Here is a 16,354-nt window from a genome sequence, read left to right as displayed (position 1 = left end):
AGTAGCCCAAGTCTATTGTCACCTACTAGCTGACAAACCTCACCTTTCCAGCTAAAGGATAGACTTGAACAGTAGGATGCATTTAATGCATCTACCAACCGAAGCCATTTAAATCAACGGACAGATCTTACACTACAACAGCTAGAACAATGGTTGGATTTGTCTCACAACGGCTACAACCCTAGCAAGGCGAGTATATAAGGCAAATTTGAAGAATTGAATTTGTAAGAGAATCAAAGTTGAAAGAACAAGAGCTCAAAGCATTCATTACTACATTCATCTAAGCATTCAAAGCTTCAAAAAGCTCAAGGTAGAAACTTTCTCAAGTTGTCAAACTTACCTACCTTTTCTGCAAAGTTTAAAGAGAGAACCAACAACCTTAAAGAATCGAATCTCTTCATCAAATGCTCTCTTAGTCTTAGAACCGTTGAGTGATCCAAAGTCAAATATGTATCAAAACACTTAGAGTTCCAGTGCTATAAGTTCTCTACCATTACTCTTGTACGAAGAGAAACCTTGTAGAGCTAAACGATCTTGAAAGGATTGTAAGAGAAGTCCTGTACAATACTTGTAGGAGGAAGTCCTGTAGAATACTTGGAGAAGTCCGTGAGAATACTTGTGGGAGAAGTCCTTGAGATTACTTGTATTGGAGAAGTCCTTGAAACTTGCTAGTGAAAATCTTGGCGGTGGCCAAGTACTGGACGTAGCCAAATCGTTTAGGGTGAACAAGTATAAATTTGTGTGTGCTGATCGTCTGCTAAACTCTGTTTATTATTCCGCTACACTAAACCGTTTACGAAAAGCTTTTCAGAACTACTCCCTCCGTTTCAAAATGTAATTTGTTTTAGAATTTGCACTATATTCCAAAATATAAGTTGTTTTGCAAACCAATGCATTTTTTCTCTCTTTCTGCCTCATATACCCACATTTAATATTATTACCACCTCCAATTTTCACCTATCACAACTCTCACTATCCACTTAACCAATAATAACATTTCTCTCTCCTTAATATAACACAACTTTAAATAGGGATATTTCAGTCAAAATATTTATCAATTAATGAGTTCTTAAAACAATGTGCACAACCTAAAACAAAATATATTTTGGAACGAAGGGAGTAATATTCTTTTCGAAAACTAAAGTTTTAAAAGTGTTTAAAAGTATTCAATTCAACCCCCCCTTCTTGTGTTATTTACTTGCATCTCATTTTATTACAAAATGTACGGAATGTTTAGTTTCTGAAATGTATTCTCTGTTTTTTAACATTCTGAAAATTAAAAACCGAAATTGTATTTAGGATGGAAAAAAAATTACAAACACCTAAAATCTAGACAAGGTCTCGAAGCTCTCACGGGGAAGCCGTGTGTTCCCAGATGGAGAAGGTAAGTTTTTTCTCTCTTTCGTTTTTTATCAATACGAAAACATGTTGTGTCCATTTTAATTTGTGACCCCCGCGGACACAACACCTCCCTCTTTGTTTTTCTTTCTTCATTGCCAAATCAAACATACGGTGAGTGAATAATGTTGAAACTTCATATGCGATGTGCCCACTCCCCACACTCTTTATTCTCTAATTGTTGGCCTTATTTTGTGATTGTAACATGTATCATCATGGATTCGCGAAAATTGCATAGCTAGAATATAAAATTCTATGATTTCTTGCGATATTTTTTGAGAAACTTTCCAACGTATTTAGCCGTACCAAAATCCCAATCAAATTTTAACATTTGTTGCGAAATCTGTAGCGAAAATGTTCCTATACATTTCGGTCAAAAATAAATTCGCAGCAAATATTCAGATATAGCTACGAATAGCAGTCTGTAGGAAGTTTGCAAGAAATTTAATGATTACCTGCGAATATTTCTTCAGAAAATATATTCGCAAGAAAAACACCCAAAACGCAGAAAAATTCGCGAGAAACGTTTGCGAAAAAAATGGCAAAAAATGTGCAGGTAATAAGCACATTTCTAGCAGTGGGTTTAAAGCGTGGAGAATGCACTTGGTCACCTGCCATGTGTTTAAATTCAACTTTTTATTAAAAGAATTGAGGGTAGCATGGACACAACTCTGGACCTTTTGGTCATAGAAGCTCTGATAACCATGTCAAGCAATCAATTATCCAAAAACTTAAACTGTTCGATAAGGGTTACATGAATTATTTTATATTATATTTTAACAACAATGTAACTAGGTCGTTCTCTTGGTGGAAGGGTCTTATAGCTGTTATCCTATCTCCATTCTATCAGAGCCAACCTCTCGTAGTACGGTGTGGTTCGGGGACGAACCAAGCGGAAGCTGGTGACATGTGACACCCGAAACCGACAAGGGCGAGGAGTGATCGTTGGTGAAGTGAGGCACGGGCAAGGAGTGACTCCTGACATGCTTCTAGGCGGAGGGACACATGAATGAACTGATCTTGCACCTGAACAAGTGGTATTCTAAGACTGTATAGGCCTTATTTAAGCAACGTTGCTTAGCTTTTAGCAACGCCAGTTCAGCAAGCTCCCAGGGAACACAAAAATAAGCAACGTTGTTTATGTCCTACAACCAAGTTAAGCAACTTGCGTTGGCGTTGCTCTAAACAACTTTTGCATATTTCTCTCCAACCACAAGTTCTTAACTTTGAGTTCTTAGCACTATTCATCTGGTTCAACAACATCACATTATTCATACTTTTTATTTTCACAAGTAATAAAACTAAACTCATAAAGTAATAAAGTAAGGCTTAAATACTCTAGATGTCCCTGAAATTGTCTGTCGTACGAAAATAAGTCCCTGAAATTTTTTTTTCCGATTCCGAACCCCTGGAAAAAAATATAATCAGAATAAATCTCTACTCGTGTTTTCAGCCTATGTGGCACAAGTTTTGCTGAGTCATTTATTCCACGTGGCTTTTCTATTTTTTTTAAGGTTCTCCCTAATATGCACCACTTTTAGAGTGGTGTAATTTTACACCACCTACTTTGACCGGGTATAGTAGGTCAACACATTATTTTTTTAAGAAAAAATATCATTAAAAATTTGTCATATATTAAATTTCTTTAAAAAAAGATATGTTGACCTGTTATAGTAGGTTAAAAAAAGTGGTGTAAAATTACACCACTTTAAAAGTGGTGCACATGCATATTAGGATCACCTTTTTTTTAAATACACATGGATTAAAAAAATAAAATTAAACATTTAAATTTAAAATTAAAATCTTTTTAGGGATTCAGGGTTAATTAGATTTAGGGTTAATTAGGTTAATAAGATTTTAATTTTAAATTTAAACATTTACATTTAAAATAAAAATCTTTTTAGGGATTTAGGGTTAATTAGATTTAGGGTTAATTAGGTTAATAAGATTTTAATTTTAAATTTAAATGTTTAATTTTATTTTTTTAATCCATGTGTATTTAAAAAAAAAATAGAAAAGTCACGTGGAATAAATGACTCAGCAAAAATTGAGCCACATAGGCTGGAAACACAAGTTGGGACTTATTCTGATTAAAAAAAAATTCCATGGATTCAGAATGGGAAAAAAAGATTGAGGGACTTATTTTAGTATGAAAGGCAATTTCATGGACCTCTAGAGTATTTAAACCATAAAGTAGCAAATGAGAGAAAAAAATATTTTATATTAGGCTTAATACATCAGAAGGTCCCTGTAATTGTAAAGGGAATCAAATCCAGGGCCTAGAAAATTTTTGCATCAAATTGGGTCCCTAGAAATTTTTTTTTAATTCAATTAAGGACAAAGTGCGTCTGATGCTGAAGTGGCTTCAATTTTAGCCTACTTAGCTTTTCCACGTGGAATTTGGAATTATTTTTTAATTGAAAAATTCTAAAAGTTAATTTTTTAATTCCAACTCATTTTTTAATTATTCAAAAAATATTTAATTAATTATTCATCATTTTTTATTCATCATTCATCATTCTGATTGAACTTCTCAGTTCTCATCTTCCTCCCTTCTCTCCCACCATACCCACCCTCAACCTCACCCCACCCCCAACCCAACCCAACCCAACTCAACCCAAACGAAACCCCAACCCCCCACCCCCAACCCTGCAAACCCTCAGTGTAGGTCGCGCTCCACCGCTGCTTCCTTGTCACCACCGCCCCTCATGTCCCTCTCTATAAATCATATGTGGTCGTCCTGGGCTTGTGGTGGCTTGCGGTGGTGAATGGGTTTGCTGGGTTCGTCATCCTTTTCTGTCGCCCCCATCACGCTCTTCCTCTCTCTGATTCCTACTGTTCCGATGATCTCAAAGCCCTCAGGGAACGCTGCTTGGAAGCAACATCGTTCCTCTTCTTGTGATTCGATGGATCTGAGGGATAGTGGTGGGTTCTGGGTTTGGGGTGGCGTGAAGAGGTTGGTGATGGTGGTGGGTGGTTTCTGGGTTTCTGGTTGATGGTGGTGGTAGGTTCTGGGTGGCGTGGAGGTGGGTGGGTTCTGGGTTTAGTCTAGCTCAGAATTCCTTCTTTGATTCTAACATAGATGTGTTGCTTTGAGGAGATGAGAAACAGAGGAACGACAAAGGTGATTAGGAAGAAAAGGACCAGTGCTAGTGTGATTCAGAGGGGAAAATGGAGATGGTGGTTATGGTGATGATGGTGGCCGCCGGCTAGGAGAGAGGGGGAGACTTCTCTGTGTTCTTAATCTCTCTTCAGTTAGGGTTTAATTTGGGGAAGATTGAAATTGGTTATAGGGATTATTAGATTAGATTAGGTTAGATTATTAGATTAGTTTATTAGTTAGATTATTAGTTTGTTTAGTTAAGGATTATTAGATTAGGTTATTTATTAAGTTTTTAAATTTTTTTTTCTAATTATTTAATTGAGTTGGAATTAAAAATAATTTTTTATTATTTTTCTAATTAAAAATAATAATAAAAGCCACGTGGAATTGATGACTGGGATAAAATTGAAGGCTGACACACTTTGGCCTTAATTGAATTAAAAAAAAAAATTTCCAGGGATCCAATTTGATGCAAAAATTTTCTAGGCCCTGGATTTGATTCCCTTTACAATTACAGGGGTCTTCTGATGTATTAAGCCTTTATATTATTAAGAACTCTTAAAGCAAAGTTGCATATTTAAGAACTAAAAACTTCACGTCAATCATTTTCCAATGCTTAAAAAAGGTCTGAGGATGGTAATTGCACCTGTGTTGTGAGAAGGGAACGACTTTGTCACCAGTGAAGGGCTTAAGACGAGCTCATATTAGGAAAAGCTTACTGGGCTTTGTTTTTGTAATTCACAAAGGTAACTTTGCCCATTAGAAACTATATTTATTTTATTTGTTCGTAGTCAAGGGTCTGTAGTGGGAAGTTTGTGAGCTAAGTAGTCATTCTTCTTGGTGTTGGCTCTTGTTTGAGTACTCTTTTTCCTCCCCTAGAATTTTTCCTACTGGGTTTTTTCTAAGGAGGTTTTAATGAGGTTCACTCATGAGTTGCTACCCACCAAAAAAGATTAGCTCTGGATGAGATTTTGTAGCTTTAATTTCAAATTTTATATGAGAGGAATGTTCTCATGAACCTTTTACTTATTGAAACACTTAGCATTAAATTTAGCATACCTCCTTCCATTTGTTCTACAAAAATCTACTCTAAATAATTGAAGTCTCCTATCATCAACCATTAAAATTGTCACGGCTTAATTGCAACTTTGGTCCCCGACGTTTATCAATACCACGATTTTGGTCCCCCACCTAATTTAATTACATGGATGGTCCCCGACGTTGTAGGCCGTGTGCAACGTTAGTCCTACTGTTTATTTGTTAAAGGAAGAGGCTTACGTGGACGTCCAATTGGAGAGAGAAATGAGGTATAAGAAGAGAGGGAAGCACGTGAGTATCACGTGACCCTTATCTGAACCCATTATACCCAAACCCCTGACCTCTCTGGAACGAAGAAGGTAACACGATTTAGATTCCTAGGGTTTCAGATTTGGGTATAATGGGTTTATATAAGGTTCACGTGATACTCACGTGCTTCCCTCTCTCTTCAGATCTCATTTTTCTCTCAAATTAGACGTCCACATAAGCCTCCTCCATTAAGAAATAAACGGTAGGACTAACGTTGCACACAACCTACAACGTTGGGGACCATTCATGTAATTAAATTAGGTGGGGGACCAAAATCGTGACATTGGTAAACGTCGGGGAGCAAAGTTGCAATTAAGCCAAATTGTCACCATCTCATCTTCCCCTCTTCCTTGGCCTCATCATCCACGTCCTCTACAAAAATCTACTCTAAATAATTGAAGTCTCCTATCTTTGACTTCTTTCTTCTCCATTCTCTATGAAAGAAGTTTTGGCAGTAAGGACATGGTCCCCAACCTCTGTTATGTAAGACCGCTGGTTACCAGCCTCTATTTTATATCACCGCTTGGCCCCCCACCCTCTGTTTTATCATCACCACTTGGTCCCCTGTTCCTTTAATTCAGAAAGATTGTAACAGACCTGGTATCCCGCTTGGTTTTATTCACAATTATCACATGACTTGGGAATATATTTATAATAAAGTAATCCATAACAACAACATAATTACTAAATTAAAAATACTAAATAGACATAATACTAATCAATTAAAAAAACTAAATAGATATAATACTAATGATAAATTCTAGTGATTACATAACAAAACATAACAGCTCTTAAACAATACTAATGCTCCATAATGCTAGTAACCCATAACCTATTATCTTTTGTAACATGCAGCTTTTTATTTTCTAATTACCACTAATTAATTTTATTTCTAACAGTTTATACTAGAATAATTTGTGATTAAATCATTCTATCTAGTTATATGAGCAATGAAAGATTCCATTTCTGTACGAGAGACTCCACCTTCATCCATGGACTTATGAATGGATTTTTTAAGGTTCATTGCTCTCTCTCGCATCTCATCTCCTTCCTTTGTTTCCATCAACCTTCTCACTGCATTCTCAATAACTGAAGTGGTCACCAACTCATCTCTTTGAGCCCAATCTTTTAATAACAAACCAACCTTTACCACTTCAGCTATCAAAACACTGTTTCTTGGCTGGTCAGAGTGCATAGGCCATGCTGCTATTGGCACCCCCATGGACATGCTCTCTAAGCAGGAGTTCCATCCACAATGACTCATAAACCCTCCTGTTGAAGGATGACTTAGAATTTCCAATTGGGGTGCCCAGTCTCTCACAACTAGCCCCATGCCTTCAACTCTCTTTTCAAACCCATTTGGAAGCCCATGTTCTTTTACTTTATCTCCATCAAAGATGTCTCCTTTATCAGCATCTCTCAGCACCCAGATGAATTTGTGTTTGCTTTGCTCCAATCCATTTGCTATCTGTTCAATTTGCTCCTCTGTAAAGGTTGTTGTTGACCCAAAAGATACATATATAACAGATTTTGGCTCTTGTCTATCAAGCCACTCCATGACAAAGTGTCTTCCTTTTGAACTTTTCTTCTCAATGGTTAGAGGGTTGAAAGGCCCAAGTGCCCAATGCTTCTTATTATTAATGATGTTTTCCATAAACTCCATGTAAGGACTTTCAATTGCTCTTGATGTGTTGTAAATGTGTCCATCAGTGAATTCAAAGAATTCACTTTGTTCAGTAATGAAATCCATGAATTGGGTGGGGAAGCATCCTTCAAGAGAAGGAAGTTGTGGGATATGTAAGCCTTCTAGTTGCGGTTTTCCCATATTTTCCCAAAAGTGTAAGAAAATCATAAAGGCAGAACAACTGTGAAATGTGTACCTCTCAACATTTGCTATGTTTTTGGCATCTTGAACCACTGACGCCAATATGGAGTCATGAATCACTATGACCCTTCTGGCCACAGATGAAAGGGATCGGAGAAATGCTGCCAAAGGTGAACGAAGATGTGAAGAGGCCTCAAAGGAAGGAATCATGTGAGATGGGAATTTGGTGTCTGCATTTGGGTTGGGAGGTGGGGAAGCAAAGGGAGGAACTTCAAAATCATGGAAATGGATGTTTGAAATGGAGTTTGGGTCCCAACCTTGGACACGAAGTGTGGCTTGACGATTGTGTGTGGCTGTGCCAACATAATGAACAGGTATGTTGTGTGGCAAGATTACGCGTGACAAGTGCATGAGCTGATTGAGATGTCCTTGTGCAGGGAAAGGTACCATAACCACCACCACTTGGTGTTCATCAAAGCGGCTGCTGCTGCTGCGGATTTTTCCTGGTGAACTTTGGTGGCTAGAAGCCATTGTTGATCTTTGGAACTGGATTTGGTTGCTACGTACTATTTACTATCTTGGATTTTTATATACTAGATGAATATATTTTTGTTGTTCTTTTAATTTGTTGTAACGTGATAAGTCAATGTTGAAAGATACTTGGTTCATATGATGTTACCCCTTTATCTTTCATTTTATATTTTAATACTACAATGAGACCTCGTGGACGATTTGAGAAACTCGAGTTTTATTTTTAAAATTCTCTCTTGTTTTTTAGCGTCGGAAAAGAGACCTCGTGGAAGGATAAAAATGGAAAGTCGGCAGTGGAGCTGAATGGCATGTGATTTGTACACACATGTTCGGACTTATTAGTTATTATCAAGCTGCTCTTGGATCTAGTGGTTCAAATCCAACCTAAATTAGAATTATATTTTGAAACATCTCCGAGGTAAGGTTCTTAGTTCTTATTTCTGAGTTAATAACTAAGAACTGAGTTCTTAACCATTGGAAGGGGCTCACGTGGAGTTCTTAGTTCTTTAAAATAAGAACTAATTCTTATATAAGGAGTTTTACTTTTTGAGATCTTACAATAAAAAATTAATTTTTTTTTCCCAATCATCAACTAAGTATTGAATTAGCATATAAATTTAAAAAAAAATTATATATATGAAAATAAAAAATATTACTATTATTATGGTGATGTGAGACCAGATGAATAGTGCTAAGAACTAAAAACTAAGAACTTAAGGTTGGAACAAAATCTGCAAAGAGTTGCTTAAGCACATGTGGCAGTACGGACACAGATGAATAGTGTTAAGAACTACGAACTCAAGGTTGGAATAAAATCTGCAACGAGTTGCTTAATCACATGTGGCAGTACGGGCACATATGAATAGTGTTAAGAACTAAAAACTCAAAGTTTGAACAAAATCTGCAACGACTTGCTTAAACCCATGTGGCAGTACGAACTCACATGAATAAAGCTAAAAACTAAGAATTTACCATTGAAAATACTGTTAGAAAGTTCATTTTCTCACCCAAAGAAACTCAATTTCTCGACTCACTCTAAAGTAGTAAAGTTTTATATACTATCCCACATAAGCTCTTAAAAAATCTATCCCACATAAATTACACTTCTTATGAAAACTGAAAATGTATTGTAACTCACTGTTCTGGAAATTAAAATTCAGAAGAGAAATTATAACATTTGATTTTAGGAATCTTATTCAAAAATTTCGGAATGTTTAGTTTGTGAAATGTGTTATGTGTTTCTTAATATTCTAGGAATTAAAAACCGAAATAGTATTTAGGAGGGAAAAAAAATTACAAACGCTGTGGGACTAAAATTTTGATAAGGTCTTGAAGCTCTCATGGGAAAAGCCATGCATGTGTTCCGAAGATGAAGAAGATAAGTTCTTTTTCTCTTTCGCTTTTTATCAATACGCAAACATGTTGTGTCCCTTTTGATTTGTGAGCTCGCACACACAACACCTCCCTCTTTGTTTTTCTTTCTTCATTGCCAAATCAAACATGCGGTGAGTGAATGATGTTGAAACTTCACATACGATGTGCCCACACCCCACATTCTTTATTTTTGGGGTGTAAGTGGGTATGGTCCGATCCGCGAATTCAATCAAACCGATCCGAACCGAACACATTATGGTGGGTTGAATTAGATCATTGGTTCGGTTCGAGTTTTTTTTACTGAGTCCGACCACCATCGGTTTGGGTATCATATTTGAAAATTGAAAAATCGATCAATCCGAACCAACCCAATGAATTTAGAATTTTTTACATTAAGGTCAAACACTTTCAACCCATTACATTACATATTTATATTTGTGTTAGAGATGTTAGTTTTATTTTGATTATATGGATTATGTCATTATCGAATGTTTTGTTCTTTAAAAATGTTAGATTTTTTTTACAATTTTTCACGTTTTTAGAATAAATTTCGTGCATATTACGAAATAATATTTTTTATTTCAAATCCGACCATCCGAACCGAACCAATCCGATTGAAATCAGGTTAGTTTTGTTCGAGTTTAGAAGTAAAAATCATGAAATCCGAACCAACCCAAACTGAACATGTTTGATTGGTTCGGACATTTAAACACCCTAAATCTGAACCAATCCGGTCCGATTACACCCCTACTTTATTCTCTGATGCTAGCCTTATTTTGTGATTGTAACATGTATCATCATGGTTTCAGATTAGGCCGAGTGTGCCTACAATTCAGATGAGCAATCAAGAATAAAGTAAGACAGTTCAAAGAAGGAAGACCAACCCCTTGATCGATCCTTAAGACTAGTCAAAGAAATTAGTTACTATTCCCCTTGATTTCCTCAATCATTCATGTAATTAACTTAATCAATTTAGTAAGTCGTTAAGGTTCAATATATCCATAACTAGGGTTTGGGAACTTATCATCTATATAATGGGGTCCTCGATGCTCCCAGGGGCAGAGCTAGAAATTTATACTTATAGGAACTAAGATTAAACAACATACTTTAATATTCAAGTTTTGAATTAATTTTAATAGTTTCAAACATATATCTATATTCCCAATGTTTGCATAACGAACCTGTCATCAAACTGGTCCAAACACTAGTTAAAAATTCAATAATCAAACTGAGGTCGAACAATAATTGAACCGATAGTCAATAGTATCACCCTTGTTTATTGTGTTGCCACCCTCTAATTAAAGGCTTGTTGCCTAATATTTAATTTCTGCTGCCCAACATTAATTTCTCCACTATCTTGCTATCACTACTAGAAAAAAGACTTTTCACATCAGGGTTTTCACATCGGTTAATCAATTACCTGATGTAAAAGATAACGCGGTGGCAATATTGAAATTTTAGTGAACTTTTATGATAGTTTTCACATCGGTTGGGAATATGTCTGATGTGAAAAGTAATTAGTAATCATTATTTACAACGGTTGTTAGAATAAGCGATGTGAAAGCTAAATGCGGTGGCATTTTTGAAATTTTAATGAAGTACTTTTCACATCGGTTATATTACAACCGTTGGGAAAAGTCCATCTTTCTTTAGTTTTCACATCGGTTATATTACAACGGTTGGGAAAAGTCTCTCTTTTCTTTAGTTTTCACATCGGTTATATAACAACCGTTGGGAAAAGTCCCTCTTTTCTTTAATTTTTACACAAACGCTGAAAGCTTTCTTCCTCAGTCATTCACGAAAAAACAAGAAGCTTTCTTCCTCGGTCTTTTCTTCCTCGATCAGTCCCTCTTTCCGCTGTGCGTTTGGTTCTTCCGTTGGTGGTGGCGCTGTTGGTTTTGGCCATCTTGGCGGCGGAGTCACCTTCCTCTTCCTCTCTGTACCCATCAAAACCCTAATCTTAAACCTCTTCGACTCTTCCGTTGGTGGTGGCGTCGTTGGTTCTTCCGTTCGCTCGCACCAGGTTCCTGCTTAAACTCACCTGTGTTTTGTGTTCCTGGTTCGACACTCAATTCCTCTCTGTACCCATCACTCACTTCAGATTTCTAAAGCGGGACATCAATTCCTCCTATGTGGTGGCGCCGTTGGTTCTTCCGTTCGCTCGCACCAGGTTCCTACTTCTTCTCCTCCTCTGTTATCTTGTTTCCTCTGTTGGTTTAGTGTTATTCACGACTTTCAATTTTCATGCTCTGGTTTTCTCATTTCGATCAATTAGGGTTTTTTCTCAAATTGTTCTAAATTTATGGGGAATGTAAAAGTTAAGCTGATCAATATCATGAGCTAGGAATCAAATCGTAGTTGTGGTTGTATTCTAGGGTTATGGAGTAGTCTCACAGAGACAATGAGCTTTGTGCTGAATTATTAAAGTTTGAAATATCTTATGATCTATGCTTTAAGTTAGTGCTGAATTACATATCCTGTACTTATCTGCTTGACTTGGGAAAATTGTGTCTGTTTTGTATCTCAAGTATACACTGTTATACATAATTTCATAATTAAGGGACCAAATGATCTTGAAAGTAACTTGTTACAATTTCTGATAACAAATTGTTTTTCTCAGAAACTGAATCAATTTCTAGCTCGCTCACATGTACGCTTGATTTGCATTTGCAGGAAGTGACAAGGTAATCAATTTGTGTTTCGTTCCTGCTCTTGTTCAGTTTCCGTTCCTGCTTTGAATCGACTCTGCTCCTGCTGTGACTCGTCGCCGCTCCTGCTTCGACACTATCAAGGTAATCAATGTTGTTGCCTTCATGAACATTCCATCAAAGACTGAAGGCACGTTTAGAATAATCACTGATATTGCTCTAAATTTTAATTCAATTGTCCTGAGTTACTCTAATGTCGAATAATCGAGATGTTACAAAGTTTATGCTTGTTTGTTGTGTTGTTCTGTTCACCTAAGTTTATGCTTGTCTACAAATCACTCTAGTTCTGTTCACTGATAAACACCCTATTTTTCTCTTTTTTCACTCATGTTTGTGGTCCCTTAACAGAGCGGATATCCTCAAATCATTAATCTAACTGAAAAAGTACTGGTGTTGCTTGAGTTAATGAGTATTAATGGTGCCAAACAAGCTTAAGTGTATCTTAAGATCAGTGCTTATCACAAGCATCTGGTGATGACACTAATAAGTATCAAAGATTTAGTTATACTAAGTTAACTAATGGACAAAGAAATAGTGCAAGTGAAATAAAATTGCAGACCTAAAACTGATCATGGTGTGTTGGAAACCAGTAAAATTAGACTAGGTTAAATGTATGCCCATGTGTGTATTGGTAAGTGAGAGAGAGAGGATGCTGAAACAGTAGAAAATATACATTCCACATCAGGGTTTTTACATCAGGGTTATACTATGTTTTTTTCTTTTGGCTTTGTGTTGCCTCCTTGTAATGACTCATTCACTCTTTATATATTATTCTCTTCTTTCGAAATAAAATTATTACCCTCTTATTAAGCATAGCATGTTCTGATCCTTTCTTTGTTGTTTTAAATGTGTGTTTGTTTGTTGATTACTATATAAATTAGGGATTGGTGTTTTTTGTCCTTTATGTACAGCAAGTTCTCTAACTGTAATTAATGCTTGGTATCATATGAATGGATGAATGTCTGGTCTTATTATGCTATCTGGTCTTATTATCATTGATAATACATCTCAGAAGAAGGAGTAGTGGAGCTTATGTATTGCAATTCTGTTGGGTGAAAGATGAAGCTTAGCCTATGTTGAGTTTTACTATTAAAGACTTGCTATCTGATATGAGCTGATTCTCTCTTATGAATTGTTGTATACTGTAGATTGTATCCAAACAACTTTCTGAACCAATTTGCTCCCACAAGGATCTGGATAAAGATTTTGGGCCATATTACCATAAATGTGTGAAATTCTATGATGGACTTTCAAAGCTGCTTGTACATCAGGGTCATGTACTAGATCTCTTTGCTTGTGCTCTTGATCAGGTAATGTTTTCAAGTTATATAGTGTCATACTATGAATCATGTCTAATGACAGATCATTTACCTGTTGCTCTCAACTCTGAAAAAAAGGATTCTAACCGGTTCGCTCTTGTTAATAATATTTTATAATGATAAGTTACTAGTAAACAAAGATAATATGAAACATGTAACTGGAATTATTTATCATTTTTTTTTGTCAACATATCTATACATGACCAAGTCATTCTTCCACTGTTCATATTTTAGATAGGAATTCTGATTGCACACTGTTTTCATACCAACCAATCATCTGTTGTCGTCTTGCATTCCTGGAGGTTCTTCAAGTGGTTCAGCTCTAGCGGTTGCTGCTGGCCTAGTTGACTTTGCTATTGGTGAGTTTACTTGGTTACCACTTTCATGTTCCATCATTCATTTCAAAAATGCTAATCTGTCCATTTATTTATTGCCTTTCCATGTTTTTGTTATTTATCAGACGTCTCAGATTTACACCTTCCTCTTCACGAATTCGACGAACTCTTCTAGCCACTCTAGCTCCGGCAAACTATTCCGGCCATTGCAAAACTCTTCCATCTTGCTGTAAGTTTGTTTTCACTTTAAAACTATTTTCTAAAATTGGCTCTGAATTCGTGATTTGTTTTTGGCTTATTTAATTTGAATGCTTGTTCATGTTCGATTTTTTACAATTAATTTTTAGGTTGTCTTTAGCTTATCATTTGAAAAATGTTGATGAGTTTGGTTCTAGGGTCACAATTCTTTAATTTAGTATGTGATAATTTGCAGAACGTAGTTATGGATCGTAGTTGGATGAGAGCTAATCGATTAAGTGATGAGTTTGATAATGGAGTGGTTGAATTTCTAGAATTTGCTGAAAAGAATCTTCCGAACAATAAGGGAGTTTTTCCATGTCCTTGTGTTTCTTGTGGGAACCGGGACCCAAAACTTACTAAGGATGAAATAAGGGACCATCTAGCTTGGAGAGGGATTTGTCAAAATTATACACAATGGATATGGCATGGTGAAGTAGTAATGCCAAGTGTATCACAAAGAGAGAAAGTATGTGTAGATATGGATGATCGGCTGGAAGACATGATACATGATATTGGAGAAGAATCATTTAAGAGAGCGCATGTGTATGATACTTTATGTAAAGACAAGGAAGAACCTTTGTACCCGGGATGCACAAACTTTACACGGTTGTCAGCTGTGTTAAGATTGTTTAATTTGAAGGCGAAAAATGGATGGAGTGATAAAAGTTTCACTGATTTGCTTGGATTGTTGAAAGAAATGCTTCCAGAAGGTAACACAATGCCGAATCTTCATTATGAAGCCAAGAAAGTATTGTGTCCGATGGGGATGGAGTATGAAAAAATACATGCATGCCCTAATGATTGCATCTTATACAGAAAAGAGTTTGAAAACTATGATCATTGTCCGAAGTGCAAGGCGTCACGCTACAAAAAGAAAGATGGTGATTCCAGTGATGATGTGAGCACAAAGGGTCCTCCTGCAAAAGTGTTATGGTACCTACCAATAATTTCAAGGTTCAAGAGATTGTTCTCTAATGCAAATGACGCAAAGAACCTTAGATGGCATGCAGAAGAGAGAAATGAAGATGGAAAAATTCGCCATGTAGCTGATTCTTTGCAATGGAAGAAAATTGATTTGAAGTTTCAAAGTTTTGGCAAAGAGTCGAGAAACCTTAGACTTGGACTTGCTACCGATGGAATGAATCCGTATGGTAGTCTAAGTTGTAACCATAGTTCATGGCCTGTTCTCTTGATAATTTACAACCTATCTCCTTTGCTGTGCATGAAGCGTAAATATATGACGTTATCTATGATGATTCCGGGCCCAAAACAACCAGGAAACGACATAGATGTTTATCTAAGTCCATTGATTGATGATTTAAGATTGTTGTGGGAGCAAGGAGTTGATGTTCTTGATGCGTATTCTGGTGAACATTTCAATATGCGTGCCATGTTGTTTTGCACCATCAACGACTTTCCGGCATACGGTAATTTGTCTGGTTCCAGCATTAAAGGGCATAAAGCGTGTCCTATATGTGAGAAAGATACAAGTTACCATCAGCTTAATCATGGAAGGAAGACCGTTTATCTTGGGCATCGGAAATTTTTAGACCGTCATCATCCATATCGTAAATTGAAGAAAGCTTTCAACGGAAAATCAGAGTATGGTGTTGCGCCAAAACCCTTGACTGGAGAGGAAGTTTATCAACGACAACAACATGTGAAGGTTATCTTTGGAAAGAAACAAAAGAAGCCTGCTGAAAAAAATGTATGGAAAAAGAGGTCGGTGTTCTTTGATCTTCCATATTGGTCAAGTGTTGATGTAAGACATTGTATTGATTTGATGCATGTAGAGAAAAATGTTTGTGAAAGTCTAATTGGCACACTTCTTCACATTAATGGCAAGACAAAAGATGGGTTAAGTGCTCGTTAAGATTTGGCTGAAATGGGTATACGACAACAGTTAACTCCACAACAGATAGGTAACAAGACATATTTGCCTCCAGCATGTCACACTTTGTCTAAGAAAGAGAAAACAAGTTTTTGTGAGTGTTTACAAGGTATCAAAGTACCGCAAGGTTACTCATCAAATATCAAGAGACTTGTTTCAATGAAAGATCTCAAGTTAATTGGCTTAAAATCTCATGACTTTCATGTTCTGATGCAGCAACTACTACCAGTGGCTATTCGTGGAATATTGCCTATTAAAGTTAGGAAAACTATAACTAGGCTGT

The 16,354-nt window shown here is 36.4% G+C and overlaps 3 protein-coding genes across 3 annotated transcripts in view; 1 reads left to right on the top strand and 2 right to left on the bottom strand.

Annotated features, from left to right (window-relative positions):
- The window catches only part of LOC130730573 (zeatin O-glucosyltransferase-like), a 1,148-nt gene extending 1,066 nt beyond the window's left edge, over nucleotides 1-82 (bottom strand). The window contains 1 exon segment of the mRNA XM_057582622.1: nucleotides 44-82. Within this exon segment, the coding sequence (XP_057438605.1) occupies nucleotides 44-82 (39 nt within the window).
- Nucleotides 83-6,491: 6,409 nt separating this feature from the next.
- On the bottom strand, nucleotides 6,492-8,279 carry LOC130734206 (zeatin O-glucosyltransferase-like). The gene has a single exon (XM_057586556.1). It carries the CDS (start codon nucleotides 8,202-8,204, stop codon nucleotides 6,780-6,782), a length of 1,425 nt encoding a protein of 474 aa, XP_057442539.1. The 5' UTR covers nucleotides 8,205-8,279; the 3' UTR covers nucleotides 6,492-6,779.
- A 6,103-nt stretch (nucleotides 8,280-14,382) lies between these two features.
- LOC130730566 (uncharacterized) lies at nucleotides 14,383-16,053 on the top strand. Its single transcript, XM_057582612.1, has one exon. The coding sequence runs from the start codon at nucleotides 14,383-14,385 to the stop codon at nucleotides 16,051-16,053; it is 1,671 nt and encodes a 556-aa protein (XP_057438595.1).
- The last annotated feature ends 301 nt before the right edge of the window (nucleotides 16,054-16,354 follow it).

The sequence above is a fragment of the Lotus japonicus genome, chromosome 1 (genome assembly GCF_012489685.1).
Source record: "Lotus japonicus ecotype B-129 chromosome 1, LjGifu_v1.2".
In the NCBI taxonomy this organism is placed as follows: domain Eukaryota; kingdom Viridiplantae; phylum Streptophyta; class Magnoliopsida; order Fabales; family Fabaceae; genus Lotus; species Lotus japonicus.
Note: the sequence above shows the minus strand (reverse complement) of the source record. Positions and strands in the feature narration are given on the sequence as shown.